This window comes from Typopeltis vanoorti, chromosome 10, assembly GCF_054136105.1.
Source record: "Typopeltis vanoorti isolate ZY-2024b chromosome 10, IOZ_Tvanoo_1.0, whole genome shotgun sequence".
NCBI classification, from domain to species: domain Eukaryota; kingdom Metazoa; phylum Arthropoda; class Arachnida; order Uropygi; family Thelyphonidae; genus Typopeltis; species Typopeltis vanoorti.
This window is the reverse complement of record NC_143558.1, coordinates 90055123-90075228: the sequence shown is the minus strand read 5'-3', so window position 1 is coordinate 90075228 and position 20106 is coordinate 90055123. Positions and strand designations below refer to the sequence as shown.

Here is a 20106-nt window from a genome sequence, read left to right as displayed (position 1 = left end):
TTTTTTCATATTTGTATGTTCTTTTCTGTATTCTGTGCTCTATTTTTCTTTAATCTTTACTAGTTTTGTTTTATAGAACCATTACCTGCAATACCTTGGTGCTGGATTTGCTGTCTTGCATAAACATGGACTCCTCCTTCAGTCGTTCTAGTTCCTTTCTAGGATTTGCTAATAACAATATATAGCACTTGTCATGCTTGTATTACATGGAGGCCTTAAATGACCATGACTGGGGTAGTGAACTATTAGCATGTACTCAATCTCCACTTACATGTGGAGATTGAGTACATGCTCAAAAGCATTAATCTGTCTTGTTTCTGCAGCTTTAGGCTTATTGTGTTCATGAATCTGTGTATACTAGTGCTAGCAAATGTACATTATAATCATACGTAGTTGCAAGCTAAGAGTGCTTTTGTTCAAATGTTGAAAGTTGTACAGTAATCTAATGAATGTTATCCAGTATGTCCTCTCTAGTGGCATCGTGTGCCCATTTAGGTTGGGTCTGTTGTCATGGCTTATGCAACCACTCTACAAAATTCACATCAATTTGACATTGTAATTAAATTTTTATTGATGTATGAAAGTGCATAGTGCATCAGCACTCATCTTAATTGGTCTAATGCAATTAATTGTAGGATAACTTTGAATACTTCGTTTAACATAATTAAATATGGAAAGCAGCAAATAATAGATATGCTCCACGTGCACAGTTTGTAAGAAGCACAGAGGTATACACTTCGTAGTGAGATTTAGATTATCATTGGCAAATACTAGATGGAGACAGATAATTTGAATTTTGAGATTTTTAAATACAGTCATAATCGGAAAAAGTAATCACTTCTGGAATTATTTTTCCAGAACCAAAGAAAGGCTGAAATAAATTGTTACTTATACACAAGTTACAACCTCCTCCTTAGACTATAATCATACTCTGGCAGAAAATGGGATGTTTAGTAGATTATCAACAATGTTTCCCATTGTAATATGGGCAACAAAGTTATAAATTATTTATAAAAAAGTATATATTAAAACCATATTGGTGTCTTAAACACATCAGTTCATGTCACACACGCAAAACATTAAATTCATGCTTTGCGTGTATTTGCTAACTCATGACAAACTACAAAACTAAAAAGTCGCTGATTTCTGGATGCTATTGTCTCAGCGCACACCCTGTATTGCCTGGGTGGTTTAAAACCACTAGAATGCTAAGAATTTGACTTGCTGTGCCATCTGTTCAAAGGTGTGGTACTGATTTAACCAGTAATTCGTATTTTCATTGACTGCCCTCATTTTGTCAAGAAGTTGTCATATTTTAGTTAAACAGGATTTTATGAAATTGTCTGAGTGGGAACCACTCTTGGTCATACCTGTAAGAAGAGGAGAATCCCATAAGGGCCTGTTTTAGATGTTTATGCTATTTGCAGTCTAAGTAATCTCAACTTCCTCCTCCTATAAACGATCTTCCCTGTTCCCTCTATAGATGATTGAACTATATTGTCATTTCTGCAATGTGAGATTCATGGACAATTGAGATAAGCCATGGGTTTAGGTTTTCTCCAAAGCACATCATTTGTGTACAGTTTTGCTACAAACATCTTTTTGCTATAGTGTTAATACTAGGACCAGTGGTTATCCCATTTGTGGCAAGTACCAGGGACATGTTTGTTAAAATGACATTCTTTTCACACCTACACAACTGTAGGATAGTTTTTGGAAAGTAATGAACATTACTTACACTCCCTTTCACCTCCTAAGGTGCAAACATTTTTGCTGTCCTTACTGAGACCTTGTCTAAGACTATACCAAGCCTATGCTCAGAAATATGTGTCCGTAATTATGAAGAAACATAAATATGAAAAGCAAGCGAATCTTAGTTTTCTAGTTTATGCATGGCAAAGAGATGGTCTTGCCTATGCCCTGGACCCTGTATTGAAATATATAAAGCTGATTTCCAAAAAAAAAAAAAAAATACTGATTTCATAGCTAGTGCACATTGACTTAACACTTTTTTTTTTAAGACAGCTTTATTTGTGTTGAAAAGTTAAGCAAGTTTTGAATTCTTGAATTTAAAACAAATTCTCAAAAATGAGTATCAGGGGCAGATACTAGCTTCTAATGCTTGAAGCTGCCATGTTATAAACCTGCCAAGTCAAGTCCCGTCTCATTCTAATGAGGATCAAATAGAAGCTGGTGTTTGGCAATTTTCATTTTAATGCCATCTCTCATTGTCCATCAAATGGGATAGGGATGGGATGTGCTTTAAGCAGTAAAGAAAGAATGTTTCCATTATCTTAACTTGGTTTATCCAACTTGGAAACAATTTGACATGATCTCAAAGCAAACATGCACAAATATTGCATATAGAATGAAAAGAGTTGCAGTATAATTTGGTAAGCTAAGTAATGCTGGAGGTTGAGTTTAAGTTTAAAGTAGGTGAGGTTTTGCAAACTGGAGATAGAAATGAACACCAGGGATTAAAACTGCACATGTTTGAAGACTGAAGTTTGCTGTTGACCACGTTATGCATGTTCCTTGTGCATTGCTTTTATTTTGGTTTAAGAAGCTATTAGTAGCACTTGATTTCTTCATTAGCATTCCTTTTTTTTATACCCTGTTCCACACTTCACAACTTTGGTGTTTCTTTCCCAAGTTCTCTGAGTGAAGGTAAGATATCAGGATTTGCACATGAAGATAAATACCTTGTTCACAGCCCTTTAATTTATTTTTAAGTTCGATTCCTGTTTGTCAGCCTAAAGCATGTCCTAAAAGTGACACTAAAGTACTAGTTAGGTATAAGGAATTATCTTAGGACTTGGATTTGTAGGAAATAGCTTTTGAAATCATGTTTGCTGCACAACAGTGTGCAACTTGGACAATTGCAGAGCCATGTACTGCAAATGTAATTCATGTCCTCCCAGATAAAATAGTTCAATATGATCACATTGGTAGTCTTGCACATAAAATAAAATCTTTTTTTCGTTTTAGTATTGTTTATTCCATTGAAAGTGGTTCTTAATCAAACTTGGAGTGGATTTTTTTTTTCCATGCTTTTGGTGTAGATATACTTTTATTTATTCTTTTGTTCGATATTTAGCATGGATAGTACCAGGTTTTTGTAAAAATCAACCTAGTCTGATTTCATTTTTTCCCTGTACAACTTGAAATCATTGTCATACACAAGTAAAATCCATGCACAATTTTGTTTTAAGTTAAAACAGCATTTTATTCTATAGTAGCATGAATTACAAAATTTAAATCACTTATGTACTTGAAAAAAGTATTTTAAAAAATTATTAAATTGCTCAAGTTTTGTATGTCAGCAATACAGGGAATTCATCTAATTTGCATGATTTCAAAATTGAAAAATGAATAGTTAGCAGATAGTCTATATAAATCAAATTCTTTCAGGTAGATGAAAATGGCAAGATAACTAGATTGCGAAGAGAATGTCCAAGTAAAGAATGTGGAGCTGGTGTGTTTATGGCTTCCCACTTTGATAGGCAGTACTGTGGCAAGTGTTGCTTAACATATGTGTATAACAAGCCTGATGAAGAATAAATGTATGGAGATGTTAATATCAACTGAATAAAGTTAAAATATATAGTTCATGTTCTGTAATTATATTTTACATTCTCCATGTGCATCACTCGTTCACCTACTTTATGAAAAATCTAGTTTTTCATAAAGTTCACATATCCCTTGCTTCAGTTTCCAAAAACCCCTATCTTTCAATCATACCTGTTTCTCTAAACAACAGATGAATGTATATCGCCACATGCTGGGATGCCGCTGAATAACTCAGCCAGCAACATCCTACAAAGGTATGTTCTGAATTTTCCCTCTTATATTCTTCATATCTATGTATAACTTCAGTAATGCCTTAAAATTGATAAAAAGGGACACTCCTAAACAAAAATAGGCTAAATAGCAATAAAATTAATGACTTTCAATAATTTTCATTTCCTTGGCTGCTTCTAACTTTCTGAGTCCAAACCCATGGAGTTCTGAATTTTCTATTCTTGCAGAAAACCTTACTACAATGCCTCTTAAATATGAGGTGGTATCAAAAAGTTTTGGGACTAGTTCTGTTTATGAGAAATTACTTTATTTATCTACGTTTATCACCATCAAAATAGTCCCCTTGCATATCAATGCAACGTTCTTGCCATTTCTGGAATGTGCCCTGAAGTCTTCTTTTTGAAGCATGTCAAGCACCTTCTGCGATTCACGCTGGATCTTCATCTTTGGGAAGAGGGAGAAGTCTGCAGGAGTCAAATCTGGCGAGTAGGGTGGGTGTGAAAGTGAGGTCATGTTGTTTCTGGCGAGAAACTCGTGTGTGAGGAGAGCTCAGTGACAGGGTGCATTGTCGTCGTGGAGCATCCAGTTTTTCGCATGCCACAGATCTGGTCACTTTCGCCAAATGTCCTTCCTCGGAAGCCTTAAAACCTGGCAGAACTCTTGCTAGCAGAACTATTGATGGTCTGGCCCCTGAGGACGAATTCTTGATGCACAATGCCTCAAATGTCAAAGCGATAAGCATGCACTTGGTCGAGCTACGGACCTGCCTCACCTTTTTCAGTCGTGAAGATGATGGGCTCCTCCACCGTGAAGACTGTTGCTTCGTCTCGGAGTCGTACCCGTACACCCAAGTTTCGTCACTGGTAATGATCCTCGAATTTCACGTTTGCTCTTTGTTCTAATTTGCTCTCCATTATGAAATTGCAGATGTGGTAATGCAGGTGATCAGAATAGCATCAGTTGCACAGCTCCCGATGTACACAGGACGATGTCTTATGGCACACGGTAGGTGCTCCCTGCGACTGTGCGTGCAGCTTTGTGCTGCCATCTGTTGGCATGTTACAAACCTAGTACCAACTTTTTGATACCATCTCGTATCGCTTTTTTTGTGGAAAAAAACTCTTGAATACAAGAACCAAACTTTGTATATTCAATAGCAGACTGCAGAAGACTGACTCAGACAGTGAATATCCAAAATTTGGTTCTTGTTTTTAAAGCTTTCATGTTTTCTCAAATAATATTTGTGTATCTGAGTATACAGTTCATCTGAAAGTTTCTTAACTTTTGATTCTTTTTTACAACTTTCTTATATACTTCTTTTTTTGATGTGATATTCAATTTTATTGTGCTGAATATTAAATAGTGGATACTTCCTAATTCAATTCCTTTTGTATACACTTATCTTGAACCAGCATCATTGATTGTTATTGTTGATAGTAATATCTTCACTATCAACAATAACATAGCCAGTGATGCTTTTCTTATTTCTTTTCTTCTTTCCATGTGTGTTTATGCAATCTTTGTTGGAACATGGCATTGGTAATGTCTAACCCACGGTTTCCCAAATTGTGTTCTGCAGAACACTGGTGTTCCACAGAAAGTGAATAAGTGTTCCGTGATGTCAGTGACCAAGCCGCATATTTTTAAACATGGAAATATTCACATGAATTATCGTTAATTTTCATACATAGAAATCTTTCAACATTTGGGAAAGGGAATACCGCTTTTTATGACCAGTTATAAAAATTGCCTGCAAGCCGATTACAACAATGGACAGCGTATTCTCATCATCATCATCAAATTCCTGCCATGTACCCTCAAGGGGTGTACAGGATATGACAGTACTACATGAAAAAATTACATCATTACTAACTTCCTATCTACAATTTTCCTCCAAATCAGTCTGTTACTTGTCAAGACTCCAACATTATCAGATCTTATATTTCTATCGTCTAAGGCACTTTGTACCATATCAATCCACCTATATCTTGGTCTTCCTCTGGGTCGTTTTCCTGCCAACCTGGCAGAGAACACTTGTTTTGCTAATCTTTCCTCTCCCATTCTATTTAAGTGACCATACCATCTGAGATTAGCTTTGCTAACGCATTCCTGGATACTGACAATGTCAAGTTCTTTCCTAATATCCTCATTTTTAATATGATAGTGCCATTGATGCCATCTGTTCACGCCTCTAATCTTTCTCAGGACTCTCATATCTGTGGTCTCTAGTCTTTGGTCAAGTGTTTTACTTCTGACCCAGCTCTCAGATCCATAAGTTAAAACTGGTTTGAACACAGTCTTGTATACAGCTAATTTAGTGTTCCGACTAATTTCTTTCTTATTCCATATGAATTTATTCAATTGACTTCCCACGATACCAGCTTTGCTGATTCTGTTGTCTATTTCTATATTTAGTTTACCATCTTCAGTAAAAATTGTGCCTAAGTAGCTGAAATGTTTTACTTGTTCCACAGGTTCTCCATTCACAACACAGTTGACATTTTCAATGATTCTGCCTATTTTCATTGTCTTTGTCTTTTTATTGCTGACTTTCATACCATATCTATTACAACAGCTATTCAATTTAGTCAGAGAATCTTGCAGACTTGTAGCGGATTTATTTAGAAGTATAACATCATCCGCATAAAGCAAAGAGCTGACATTAACATCTCCAATTTTGATATCAGGTTTAATACCACATTCCTTCATAATGTGATCCATATAGATAATGAATAACAGAGGGGATAATGTACATCCTTGTCTCACACCAGATTTAACATTAAACCATCTTCCTGTACTTCCTTCAATTCTAACTGCTGACTCACAACTCAAATAAAGACTAAGTATTGCTTGATATAATGCCCCATTGACACCATATAACTGCAGCGTATTGAATAGCTTCTCTCTTGGCACCTTGTCATATGCCTTTTCCAAATCGACAAAACTTAAATACAGATCTTTGTTATATTCCCATGCTTTCTCGACTATTTGTCGTAAAGTGAAGATCTGATCCTGACAGCCTCTATTTGGCCTGAATCCAGCTTGTTCTTCACCAAGCTTTTCTTCCACAATTCTTCTCAACCGTTTCTCAAGTATACTTGCATAGATCTTGCCAGGAACACTCAGTAGGGAAATACCTCTGTAATTCTCACATTCAGTTTTATTTCCCTTTTTATATATGGGTACTATGAGAGCTCTACTCCAATCATCGGGAATTCGTCCCTCTGTCCAGGCTTTCTGAACTATGCAGTGCAGCCACTGTAAGACTCTTATACCACCATACTTCAGCATTTCTGGTCGAATATCATCTACTCCTGCTGCCTTTCCACATTTCAAACCTTTGATGGCTTTTTCTACTTCAAGTATGGATATGTATTCCTGACTGCATGCCTGGTCAGTGTTTTTTATCACTGTGCTGTCATCACTGCTTGTTTCATTTAGCAGTTTTTCAAAGTAATTACTCCATACTTCAAGGATATCTTTTTCTCCTGTTTTCATTTCACCTTTATCATCTCTAATTCCTTTTACAGCACTCTTTCCTCCATTCCTAAGCTTCTTCAACAACCTCCGGAATATTTTGCCAACTTCTTGATATTTATTTTCTATATTCTTGCCAAAGTCCTCCCATGACTTTTGTTTAGCTAGTTTTACACACTGTTTAGCTTTCTTACATTTGTCTCTGTATTCTGTAAGAGTAAAAGCTGACTTATTTGCCAGGAACTTTTGATATGCTTTCTTCTTTTCTTTCACTGCCTCTTTAACTTCCTGTTTCCACCAGGGAGTTCTGATTTTTTTATCTTTGCACACAACTTCACCACATGCCTCTCTGGCAGAATCAATCAATGTTTCCTTCAGAGTTTGCCACTGAATCTCCAAGGCTTGATTCCTGTTCTCAAACTCTTTCATTTTCTTTTCAATAATATTTCTGTATTTTAGTCTACAGTTTACATCTGAGAGCTGCTCAACTTTTATTCGCTTTAAAACTTTCTTACATGTTATTCTTTTCAATATGAAATTCAATTTTATCCTGCTCAAGACTAAATAGTGATCACTTCCAATTTCAAATCCTCTGTACACTCTGGTGTCCTGCACCAGGGAGAAAACATCACTATCAACAATAACATAGTGAATGAGACTTTTCTTATTCCTAGCCTCTTCTCTCCATGTGAATTTGTGCACATTTTTATGTTGGAACATGGTGTTAGTAATAACCAGTCCATGTCCTGAGCAGAAATCCAACAGATATTTGCCATTATTATTAGCTTTGCTCTTTTCTCCAAATTTTCCCAAAATATTTTTGTATGTCTCACAATCATTTCCTACTCTACTATTTAGATCCCCAACAAGGACCAACTTTTCCTTTTTCATTGTGTCAGTTGCTTTTTCTAAAGCCTCAAAAAATTCCTCCACTTCTACCTTAGTAGAACCTTCTGTGGGACCATAGGCACAAATAAGTCTCATTGTCCAGTTCCCCATTCTCATATTTGCCCACATTACTCTACTTGAGACTGACTGCCATTCAAGAAGATTAGCCTCGTATTTTGTGTTGAATACTATGGCTACTCCTTCTTTTCCTTGATTGTTATTGCCTGAATATAACATTTTGTACTTATTGCTCAGAAAGATCTCACCAGTTTTGGTCTTTTTTGTTTCAGTCACCCCTATTATGTCGATCTGGTACTTATCTAATTCCTCAGCTAGCTCCATTTCTTTGCCATTCAGGCTTCTTACATTGATAGTACCGATCTTTAACTCTGGTGATGTTGAGTTGGGGTTTGTTTTCAGATCTGGTTCTCAAATCTAGTAAAACTTCTTGTAAGTTCGTATTGTAGGGTGAAACTGTAGTGCTGTGATTTTTTAAAAGTAATAGGCCTACAGATTTTAATATGAATAAGAGACAAGGGACTGTTTTAATTTTGGTGTTAAGAACTCTCTTATTGAATGTGTTTATGATGCAACAGATAGTAAGTCATTCACCTCCAGCCTGGATGAATGGGAATGTGTCAATGAAAATCAGCACAAATTAATTTAATGTTGGCCTGAGGAAACTACAATACACTACAAGATTTCATTAGTCCACTGATAACTGATTTATATGTAATTTTATATTTGTCGACGTGTCACAGTATAAATAAGTGTACTGATACATGATTATGCCATAATTAATATTGTATTGTAATGTATTAATAATTATTATTACAATATTAATGATCCATGCCCTGAATAGAAATCCAGTAGGTGTTTGCTGCTATTAGTTTGCTTTTCTGCAAATTTTCCTTTAAAATTTTCACATAAAAAAAAAACTTATTTTCATGTGATTCCCACCCTCAAAAGGTTATTAGTAAATCTATAGTACATCTGTACCATAGATATCGTGGGTACACTAAGGAATTTTTTTTTGTAGTTTTTTTATTTATGTTTACATACTCCAGAGACCAAATATGGAACTTTTTCAAGCCACTTCAGGTTTCCAATATGCAGGGTGGTGGTCTCACACTGGGCAATGAAATTCATCTCCAACCTAAACTGTCTGGTAATAATTTTATTCTGCCTGTTTAGATTTTCCAAGTAAAATTCCTTTTTCTTCATATTGCTTCTAAAATGTCTCAAATACCTCCACCTATTTCTCAGAACCTTCTATGGGACAATAGGCAAAAATCAGTCTCATTGTCCAATTCCCTATTTTGATATCGCCTTCAGCTCAAGATTATCTTCTTATTTAGTATTGAGTACTCTAGGCGCCCTATTCCTTTTCCCTAACATTTTTGCTTGAATATAACATCTTGTATTACTTTCTCCTTCTTTTGGAGAAAGAAATACAAGGAGTAGCCATAGTATTCAACACTAAATACGAGGCTAATGTTGAATGGCAAACAGTCCCAAGTAGAGCGATGTAGGCAAATATCAGAATGGGGAACTGGACAATGAGACTTATTTGTGCTTATGGTTCTACTAAGGTAAAAGTGGAGGAATTTTTTCAGGCTTTAGAGGAAGCAGCTGACACAATGAAAAAACGAAAAGATGGTTCTTGTTGGGGGATCTACATAGAGTAGGAAAAGATGATTGTCAGACATACAAAAATATTTTGGGAAAATTTGGAGAAAAGCACAAAGCTAATAATAATGCAAATACCTGTTGGATTTCTGCTCGGGACATGGACTGGTTATTACTAACGCCACGTTCCATCATAAAAATGTGCACAAATTCACATGGAAAGAAGAGGCAAGGAATAAGAAAAGTCTCTGTTATTGTTGATAGTGATGTTTTCTCCCTGGTGCAGAACACCAGTGTACAGAGGATTTGAAATTGGAAGTGATCACTATTTAGTCTTGGCAGGATAAAATTGAATTTCATATTGAAAAGAACATGTAAGAAAGTTTTAAAGCGAATAAAAATTGAGCAGCTCTCAGATGTGAACTGTAGACTAAAATACACAAAGATTATTGAAGGAAATATAAGATTTGAAATTGGAAGTGATCACTATTTAGTCTTGGCAGGATAAAATTGAATTTCATATTGAAAAGAACATGTAAGAAAGTTTTAAAGCAAATAAAAATTGAGCAGCTCTCAGATGTGAACTGTAGACTAAAATACACAAAGATTATTGAAGGAAAAATGAAGGAGTTTGAGAACAGGAATCAAACCTTGGAGATTCAGTGGCAAGCCTTGAAGAAAACCCTGGTTGATTCAGCCAGAGAGGCATGTGGTGAGAATCTTAGAGAATGAAGAAGCTTAGAAATGGAGGAAAGAGTACTGTAAAAGCAATTAGAGATAATGGTGACATGAAAATGAGAAAGATATCCTTGAAGTATGGAGTAATTACTTCAAAAAATTGCTAAATGAAACAAGCAGTGATAGCACAGTGGTAAAAAAAAACTCAGCAAACAATCAGGAATACATATTCATACTTCAAGTAGAAAAAGCCATCAAAAGCTTGAAATGTGGAAATGCAGCAGGAGTAGATGATATTTGATCAGAAATGCTCAAGTATGGTATAGAAGTCCTACAGTGGCTGCACTGCATAGTTCAGAAGGCCTGGACAGGGGAAAATTCCTGATGATTGGAGTAGAGCTCTCATAGTACCATACATATATAAAAAGGGAAATAAAACTGAATGTGAGAATTACAGAGGTATTTTCTTACTCTGCTCCAGGTATGATTTATGTCAGTATACTTGAGAAATGGTTGAGAAGAATTGTGGAAGAAAAGCTTGGTGAAGAACAAGCTGGATTCAGGCCAAATAGAGGCTGTCGGGATCAGATCTTCACTTTACGACAAATAGGCGAGAAAGCAAGGTGCCAAGAGAGAAGCTATTCAAAATGCAACAGTTATATAGGTCAATGGGGCATTATATCAAACAATACTTAGTCTGTATTTGAGTCAGCAGTTAGAATTGAAGGAAGTACAGGAAGATAGTTTAATGTTAAATCTGGTGTGAGACAAGGATGTACATTATCCCCTCTGTTATTCATTATCTATATGGATCACATTATGAAGGAAGTGGTATTAAACATATCAGAATTGGAGATGTTAATGTCAGCTCTTTACTTTATGCAGATGATGTTATATTTCTAAATAAATCCACTACAAGTTTGCAAGAGTCCCTGACTAAATTGAATAACTGTTGTAATAGACATGGTATGAAGGTGAGCATTAAAAAGACAAAGACAATGAAAATAGGTAGAATTGTTGAATATGTCAACTGTGTTGTGAACAGGGAACCTGTGGAACAAGTAAAACATTTCAGCTACTTAGGCACGATTTTTAGTGAAGATGGTAAATTAAATAGGGAAATAGACAACAAAGCTGGTATGGTAGGAAGTCAATTGAATAAATAGATATGGAATAAGAGAGAAATTAGTTGGAACACTAAATTAGCTGTATACAAGATAATGTTCAAACCAGTTTTAACTTATGGATCTGAGAGCTGGGTCAGAAGTAAAATACTTGACCAAAGACTAGAGACCGCAGATATGAGAGTCCTGAGAAAGATTAGTGGTGTGAATAGATGGCATCAATGGCAATATCATATTAAAAACGAGGATATTAGGAAAGAACTTGACATTGTTGGCATCCAGGAATGCATTAGCAGAGCTAATCTCAGGTGGTATGGTCACTTAAACAGAATGGGCAAGGAAAGATTAGCAAAACAAGTGTTCTCTGCTAGGTTTTCAGGAAAACGACCCGGGGAAGACCAAGATATAGGTGGATTGATACGTTACAATGTGGCTTAGACAATAGAAATATAAGATCTGATAATGTTGGAGTTTTGACAATTAATAGATTGATTAGGAGGAAAATTGTACATAGCAAGTTAGTAATGATGTAAATTTTTCATGTAGTACTCTCATATCCTGTATACCCCCTTGAGGATACATGGCAGGCATTTGATGATGATAGTTATCTGAGGAAGATGTGATGTTGGATCGGATAAATGATATATCATGTGACTGACTGGGGACCTTTAGTTGTTTGCTGATGATGCAAAGTTAGGGAGGATTATGAGTAGCACTGCTGATGTCATTTCCCTTCAGTAAGATTTGAATAGACTTTTGACTTGGAGAAAGGAGTGGGTTTGTAGTTTTAATATTAATAAATGCAAGATGTTGCATTTTGCAGTGTAGAAATATAAGGTTGTGTACTATATTGACAGTGCCGTACAGCAGTAAGTGGATGAGATTTGAAAGTGATGGTAGACAGTAAACTGAAGTTTAGAGGACATATTACAAGTGTTGCAAAGGCTGCACCTTGTAGTGCTGCTATGATTATGCTAAAATACATCAAATTCCTGCTATGTACTCTTGAGGGTACATGGCAGGAATTTGATGTATTTCTTTCTTAGAAAAATCTCACCTGTTTTTGTCTGTTTCAATAACCCCTATTAATATGCTGATTTTGTACTTATCCAATTCTTCTGCTCCTATTTCTTTTCTATTTATGTTGGTGGTTTCAATCTTGAATTCTGATGATGAGTTGAAATTTGTTTGAGAAGCTGGCATTTCGATGTGTGTCTGGTTCTCCGACAAAAGCAGTAGGGTCATGTTTGGCTGGACAATGCCACAGGTAGTATGGAATTCCATGTTGTGCCATTGTTTTATTTTAAGCAAATAATACAATTTAGTCAGCTATATCCAAAACTGCCTCTCTACCAATGTTCAGTATCTGGGTAAATGCCTGCTAATAGGGTGCACCACAGGAAGGTGAGGATGGGACATTAGGTCAGAAGCCCTGGTTAGTGCTTTGAATTTCTTAAGTCTACAGTTATTTAGCTTTGATCCTTAACATAACATATATTGGGGTGAGAAAAAAGTCCTGCCAGATTGACCTGGAGGTTGTAGCAAGACAATGTTTCCTCTTGTACTTCCTGTTTGGGTAACTATGCAGATTTAGTTACAAATAAAGAACAATTAGAAACAAAGAGAATTCTATATTTGGTTGGTATATTTAAATTACTAAAAGGTGTAAATATAGAAAAACCAGCTGTGAATAGAAATATTTTTATTAGACAAATTATTAACAATTTAGTTGTTACATGTGCCCACTTTGCTGGGTAGAGTGGATTAAATATCCTATAATAACCTCTAGACATGAACGACATAATTTAAAAAAAAAAAAATTGAGGAAAAAAATTTGTGAAATGTAAATAGTTCACCAATAACAAACAGCATGTGTTTTTCATTAGATGAGGAACTAGGTCTGCATTCATTATCGAACCTATCCACTTATTCAAGAATTCTGCTTTCATCGTATGAGCTCTTTTATCTTATCAATCATAGATATTCTGCACATGCTAGTAGTTTGTTTGAGATCACTAGACAGTCCTTTTGTAAATAGCTATAGGGAAGGGTTTAATGAACTGATCAGGTAATTCATCTAGGCATATCAGGAATCTGAATGGCAAAGAAATGGAGCTAGCTGAGGAATTAGATAAGTACCAGATCGCCATAATAGGGGTGACTGAAACAAAAAAGACCAAAACTGGTGAGATCTATCTGAGCAATAAATACAAAATGTTATATTCAGGCAAAGACAATCAAGGAAAAGGAGTAGCCATAGTATTCAACACAAAATACGAGGCTCATCTTCTTGAATTGCAGGCAGTCTCAAGTAGAGTAATGTGGGCAAATATGAGAATGGGGAACTGGACAATGAGACTTATTTGTGCCTATGGTCCCACAGAAGGTTCTACTAAGGTAGAAGTGGAGGAATTTTTTGAGGCTTTAGAAAAAGCAACTGACACAATGAAAAAGGAAAAGTTGGTCCTTGTTGGGGATCTAAATAGTAGAGTAGGAAATGATTGTGAGACATACAAAAATATTTTGGGAAAATTTGGAGAAAAGAGCAAAGCTAATAATAATGGCAAATATCTGTTGGATTTCTGCTCAGGACATGGACTGGTTATTACTAACACCATGTTCCAACATAAAAATGTGCACAAATTCACATGGAGAGAAGAGGCTAGGAATAAGAAAAGTCTCATTGACTATGTTATTGCTGATAGTGATGTTTTCTCACTGGTGCAGGACACCAGAGTGTACAGAGGATTTGAAATTGGAAGTGATCACTATTTAGTCTTGAGCAGGATAAAATTGAATTTCATATTGAAAAGAATAACATGTAAGAAAATTTTAAAGCGAATAAAAGTTGAGGAGCTCTCAGATGTGAACTGTAGACTAAAATACAGAAATATTATTGAAAAGAAAATGAAAGAGTTTGAGAACAGGAATCAAACCTTGGAGATTCAGTGGCAAACTCTGAAGGAAACATTGATTGATTCTGCCAGAGAGGCATGTGGTGAGGTGTGCAAGGATAAAAAAAAATCAGAACACCCTGGTGGACACAGGAAGTTAAAGAGGCAGTGATGGAAAAGAAGAAAGCATATCAAAAGTTCCTGGCAAATAAGTCAGCTTTTACTCTTACAGAATAGAGAGACAAATGTAAGAAAGCTAAACAGTGTGTAAAACTAGCTAAACAAAAGTCATGGGAGGACTTTGGCAAGAATATAGAAAATAAATATCAAGAAGGTGGCAAAATATTCTGGAGGTTGTTGAAGAAGCTTAGGAATGGAGGAAAGAGTGCTGTAAAAGGAATTAGAGATGATAAAGGTGAAATGAAAACAGGAGAAAAAGATATCCTTGAAGTATGGAGTAATTACTTTGAAAAACTGCTAAATGAAACAAGCAGTGATGACAGCACAGTGATAAAAAAACACTGACCAGGCATGCAGTCAGGAATACATATCCATACTTGAAGTAGAAAAAGCCATCAACTCTTATACCACCATACTTCAGCATTTCGACCAGAAATGCTGAAGTATGGTGGTATAAGAGTCTTACAGTGGCTGCACTGCATAGTTCAGAAAGCCTGGACAGAGGGACGAATTCCCGATGATTGGAGTAGAGCTCTCATAGTACCCATATATAAAAAGGGAAATAAAATTGAATGTGAGAATTAGAGGTATTTCCCTACTGAGTGTTCCTGGCAAGATCTATGCAAGTATACTTGAGAAACGGTTGAGAAGAATTGTGGAAGAAAAGCTTGGTGAAGAACAAGCTGGATTCAGGCCAAATAGAGGCTGTCAGGATCAGATCTTCACTTTACGACAAATAGTCGAGAAAGCATGGGAATATAACAAAGATCTGTATATAAGTTTTGTCGATTTGGAAAAGGCATATGACAAGGTGCCAAGAGAGAAGCTATTCAATACGCTGCAATTATTTGGTGTCAATGGGGCATTATATCAAGCAATACTTAGTCTTTATTTGAGTTGTGCGTCAGCAGTTAGAATTGAAGGAAGTACAGGAAGATGGTTTAATGTTAAATCTGGTGTGAGACAAGGATGTACATTATCCCCTCTGTTATTCATTATCTATATGGATCACATTATGAAGGAATGTGGTATTAAACCTAATATCAAAATTGGAGATGTTAATGTCAGCTCTTTGCTTTATGCGGATGATGTTATACTTCTAAATAAATCCGCTACAAGTCTGCAAGATTCTCTGACTAAATTGAATCGCTGTTGTAATAGATATGGTATGAAGGTCAGCAATAAAAAGACAAAGACAATGAAAATAGGCAGAATCATTGAAAATGTCAACTGTGTTGTGAATGGAGAACCTGTGGAACAAGTAAAACATTTCAGCTACTTAGGCACAATTTTTACTGAAGATGGTAAACTAAATATAGAAATAGACAACAGAATCAGCAAAGCTGGTATCGTGGGAAGTCATTTGAATAAATTCATATGGAATAAGAAAGAAATTAGTCGGAACATTAAATTAGCTGTATACAAGACTGTGTTCAAACCAATTTTAACTTATGGATCTGAGAGCTGGGTCATAAGTAAAACACTTGACCAAAGACTAGAGACCGCAGATATGAGAGTCCTGAGAAAGATTAGAGGTGTGAACAGATGGCATCAATGGCAATATCATATTAAAAATGAGGATATTAGGAAAGAACTTGACATTGTCAGCATCCAGGAATGCGTTAGCAGAGCTAATCTCAGATGATATGGTCACTTAAATAGAATGGGAGAGGAAAGATTAGCAAAACAAGTGTTCTCTGCCAGGTTGGCTGGAAAATGACCCAGAGGAAGACCAAGATATAGGTGGATTGATACGGTACAAAGTGCCTTAGACGATTGAAATATAAGATCTGATAATGTTGGAGTCTTGACAAGTAACAGACTGATTTGGAGGAAAATTGTAGATAGGAAGTTAGTAATGATGTAATTTTTTCATGTAGTACTGTCATATCCTGTACACCCCTTGAGGGTACATGGCAGGAATTTGATGATGATGATATCAGGAATTTGTGTGGGTTGATGGAATAGCAAATATAGTATCAAGATTAACACAATAGCTATTTGGATTATAAGACAATAGGTTTATATATAAATGTACACATCTGTCGACTAGTTTCGCTAGCAAAACTGACTAGCTTTGTCAAGACTAAACGGTGAAAAAAAAACTACTAAATGCAAAAACGAAGGAATGCAGTAACGGTTTACAACGAAATTGGATGGCACCGCGTGACATGTAAGTGATATACTTCAGTCATTATTATAGATATGCGTTACCTAGTCTTTGGCGTATTGTAGTTCCGCTAAACTTAATGAGTTAAAAGGATATATGGAAGATTCTTCCATATATCCTTTTAATATTACTCCTTGGTTTCCATTAAGGTCGTTACCTGTTCGTAGGACCGCAGCTTCTTTAAATACTCGACATCTGTAATCTTTCTCCATGTAAGGCATTGAGCTGTTATCCCAGTCTGTTGCATGGTTTGAAATTGAAATGTGATGCGCCAAACCTGCGGTGTTCGTTCTGTTATGATTAACGTCTCCGACATGTTCCTTCTGTCTAATTTCTAAGCTTCTCGAAGGCCTATGTATGATAGTCCACATGTACAAGGTATGCTATACACACCTGCATATTTGAAAAAAGTACACTGGCTTTAGGGGATCTTAAAAACTGTAGTGGTCGGTTTAAACACAACTCTGGTGTAGGACTGGTGTAGGATTTTAAAATTCTAGCTGTTTTATTAGACACCGAACCAACATAGGGTATGACAATGGTTGATACCTTGTACATGTGGGCTATCATACATATGCCAAACTTAGAGAAGCTTAGAAATTAGACAGAAGGAACATGTCGGAGACGTTAATTATAACAGAACGAACACCTCTGGTTTGGCGCATCACCTTTCAATTTCAAACCACTCAATAGATTGGGATAACAGCTCAATGCCTTACATGGAGGAAGATTACAGATGAGTATTTAAATAAGCTGCTGTGGTCCTACGAACAAGTAACGACCTTAATGGAAAAACCCAAGGAGTAATATTAAAGGATTATGGAAGAATATTAATAGCGGAACTACAATACGCCAAAAACTATGTAACGCGTATCTATAATAATGATTGAAGTACAGTCATACTCCGAAGTTACGTGGTAGGTGGGACTAACAAAAAGCGCGTAAGTCGAATACGCGTAACTCGGGTATAATTTTGCATACAAACAAAAAAGATTAGTTAATTGGGACTAAAGGTTTACAAAAACACCTATATTTTTTATATATATAATCATAATTGTAGTTTTTCGTACATAAAAAAAAGTTATTTCGATGTCAATGGTTTCATAAAATGTAATAGATTCGTCTGACGGCATGTCTTTTTCTTGTCACGCAAAATTTCTTCATAGCAAGCCAGTGATTTTTTTATTCCTTACCTTGTGGCTAAAATTCGTTCCTCGTTAGAATCTATGCCCTCCAAAATCTGTAACCTTTCTTTTATGATTGTTCTTATTGTGGATTCCTGTAGATCGAACTTTGCTAGCTCACAAATTTTCATTCCGCCTTCGAAATCCTTAATGTTGAGTTTTGTTTCTAAAGTCGATGTTTTTCTTTTTTTTTTTTTTTTTTGCTAGCTGTAGAAGAATCGGACTCGCTTCTTTTGGACGACTTTATTATTTATGTGATAAAATTTTTATCAAGAACATAATATTAAACAATCGCAAGGTTTGTAGACTATAAAAATCGTGTATGAATGGAGACCGCGCGAAACAGTCAGTGCTTGTTCACAACATGTGCGACACTGGCGAATGCGGCCGGCGCCGGAAAGATACGACTAGTGGTGAAGCGGGACGGGAATACGTACATATATGAAACCGCGTAAGTCGGGGTATGACTGTATATCATACCACGACCTGAGGGATTAGGAAGTGATGAGCAGGACTGACGTTTAAGATCAGTGATAAAATTAAGGGCATGAATCGCGACCATAATGACTTCGATATATATATATATATATATATATATATATATATATATATGAGGTTTATGGTTCCATTGTATGTTTTATATGTATGTATGTATAAAGCCTTCATCAGGCAGTGTGTGTACATATCTGGTTTTCAAGAGGGTGAAGATACTGGAGAGGATTCAAAGAAAACTGAATAAAGCAGTGTTGAGTTTCAGGAATGTTGGTAAGAAGAAAGAATGTCATTTGTAGACCTTTGTGATGATGAAGGGGTTGATTGATATCCATTGAATGTGGAACAGATTTTTCAAAGGATTAAGGGAGACAGACAAGAGGTCATCACTGGAATGTTTCTAGAGTGTGAGGAGCATCATGTTCCTTGCATGAAGTGGTTGATAAGTGCAGAAATGAAGAGTTTAAGACTTTTTTTTTTCCTGTGGTAGCAAGAATCTCCCAAGATAAGTCTCGACTCCAGGGAGAACTTAATAACAAATGTAAAAATATTGATCACTGAAAGGAATATGTTGCTTAATTCTGAACCAGTAACATCCAAGCTTGGATATTATTGTGTAGTTTGGGATTATGGCTGAAGAAACTAGGGCTATGCAGACCAAGTGTATTATATTATGTATGTAAACTATGTTCTGGCATAACCAGCCAGTGGATAGTGGTATTCAAATGGATAATTCCCATTTTGAGTAATAATAATATCATTTACATACAACGCAACTTATTACTCCCAGTATCAGGGGTTGCATTACTGGTTTACTGATAATCAATTAAAAATATACCGGTAATATGATAATTTTTACCGGTAAAAATTGGTAGATATGAAATAATTTCCTTGAACCCAAATATTTATATTTGTATACAATTCACGTATATTTTTTGTATATAAAACCGAAGCATCAAATGTCTTAACTGAGGCAGTGAAAAGTAGTTTGTCATTTTGAAATTATTAGAGTATTACAGCAGTATCCTAGACGGTTTGACAATTTGTTCCCTTACCCATAATACAATATACATGGGAAAATATTTCGATCAAGATTAAAATACAAGACAATTATTAGTTAGGACGTCCAAATACAGTTTTATTAACAATTGTGTTGTTTTTATGAAGAATTTAAATGTTATGCAAACAATTTAATTTTTTTTATTATTATTTAACCTAAACGACATATTCAGGTGTAACTTTGCGGATTTTTACAAAGGAATTGGTGCGAGCGCGTGGACAGTCTTTTTCTGAGTGCAAGATCTGCGAATTTCAGTGCACATGCAGAAATGTTTGGTCAGAACAATTGGATATTATTTACATCTCCATGGAGTACAGAAACTCATTGGGGGAGACCCAAATCAACCCTTATACACCTTGAATCCATTCACCATTAGGGAATTTGCAACCAATTCTGGCAATCCATTCCACTCACCACGAAAAAAAATCTGGTCCACACACACAACTTCCATGGATGGCACGTAGTTATCTATATTTGTCATATATATATTGAAAATTTTCACTTGCATCAATTTTATATAAAAACCCGA

At 35.7% G+C, this 20106-nt stretch overlaps 2 protein-coding genes across 2 annotated transcripts in view; both read left to right on the top strand.

The window, feature by feature from the left end:
- The window catches only part of RpS27A (ribosomal protein S27A), a 30625-nt gene extending 27014 nt beyond the window's left edge, over positions 1 to 3611 (top strand). Inside the window, exon 5 of the mRNA XM_090399358.1 lies at positions 3412 to 3611. Coding sequence (XP_090255484.1) covers positions 3412 to 3561 — 150 coding nt within the window. The 3' untranslated portion in view covers positions 3562 to 3611. The remainder of the gene's footprint in view (positions 1 to 3411) is intronic.
- Positions 3612 to 3724: 113 nt separating this feature from the next.
- LOC150102580 (uncharacterized) overlaps positions 3725 to 20106 on the top strand; it is a 42449-nt gene continuing 26067 nt past the window's right edge. The window contains exon 1 of the mRNA XM_090399359.1: positions 3725 to 3824. The gene's annotated coding sequence lies outside the window, so the exon portion shown is untranslated. The remainder of the gene's footprint in view (positions 3825 to 20106) is intronic.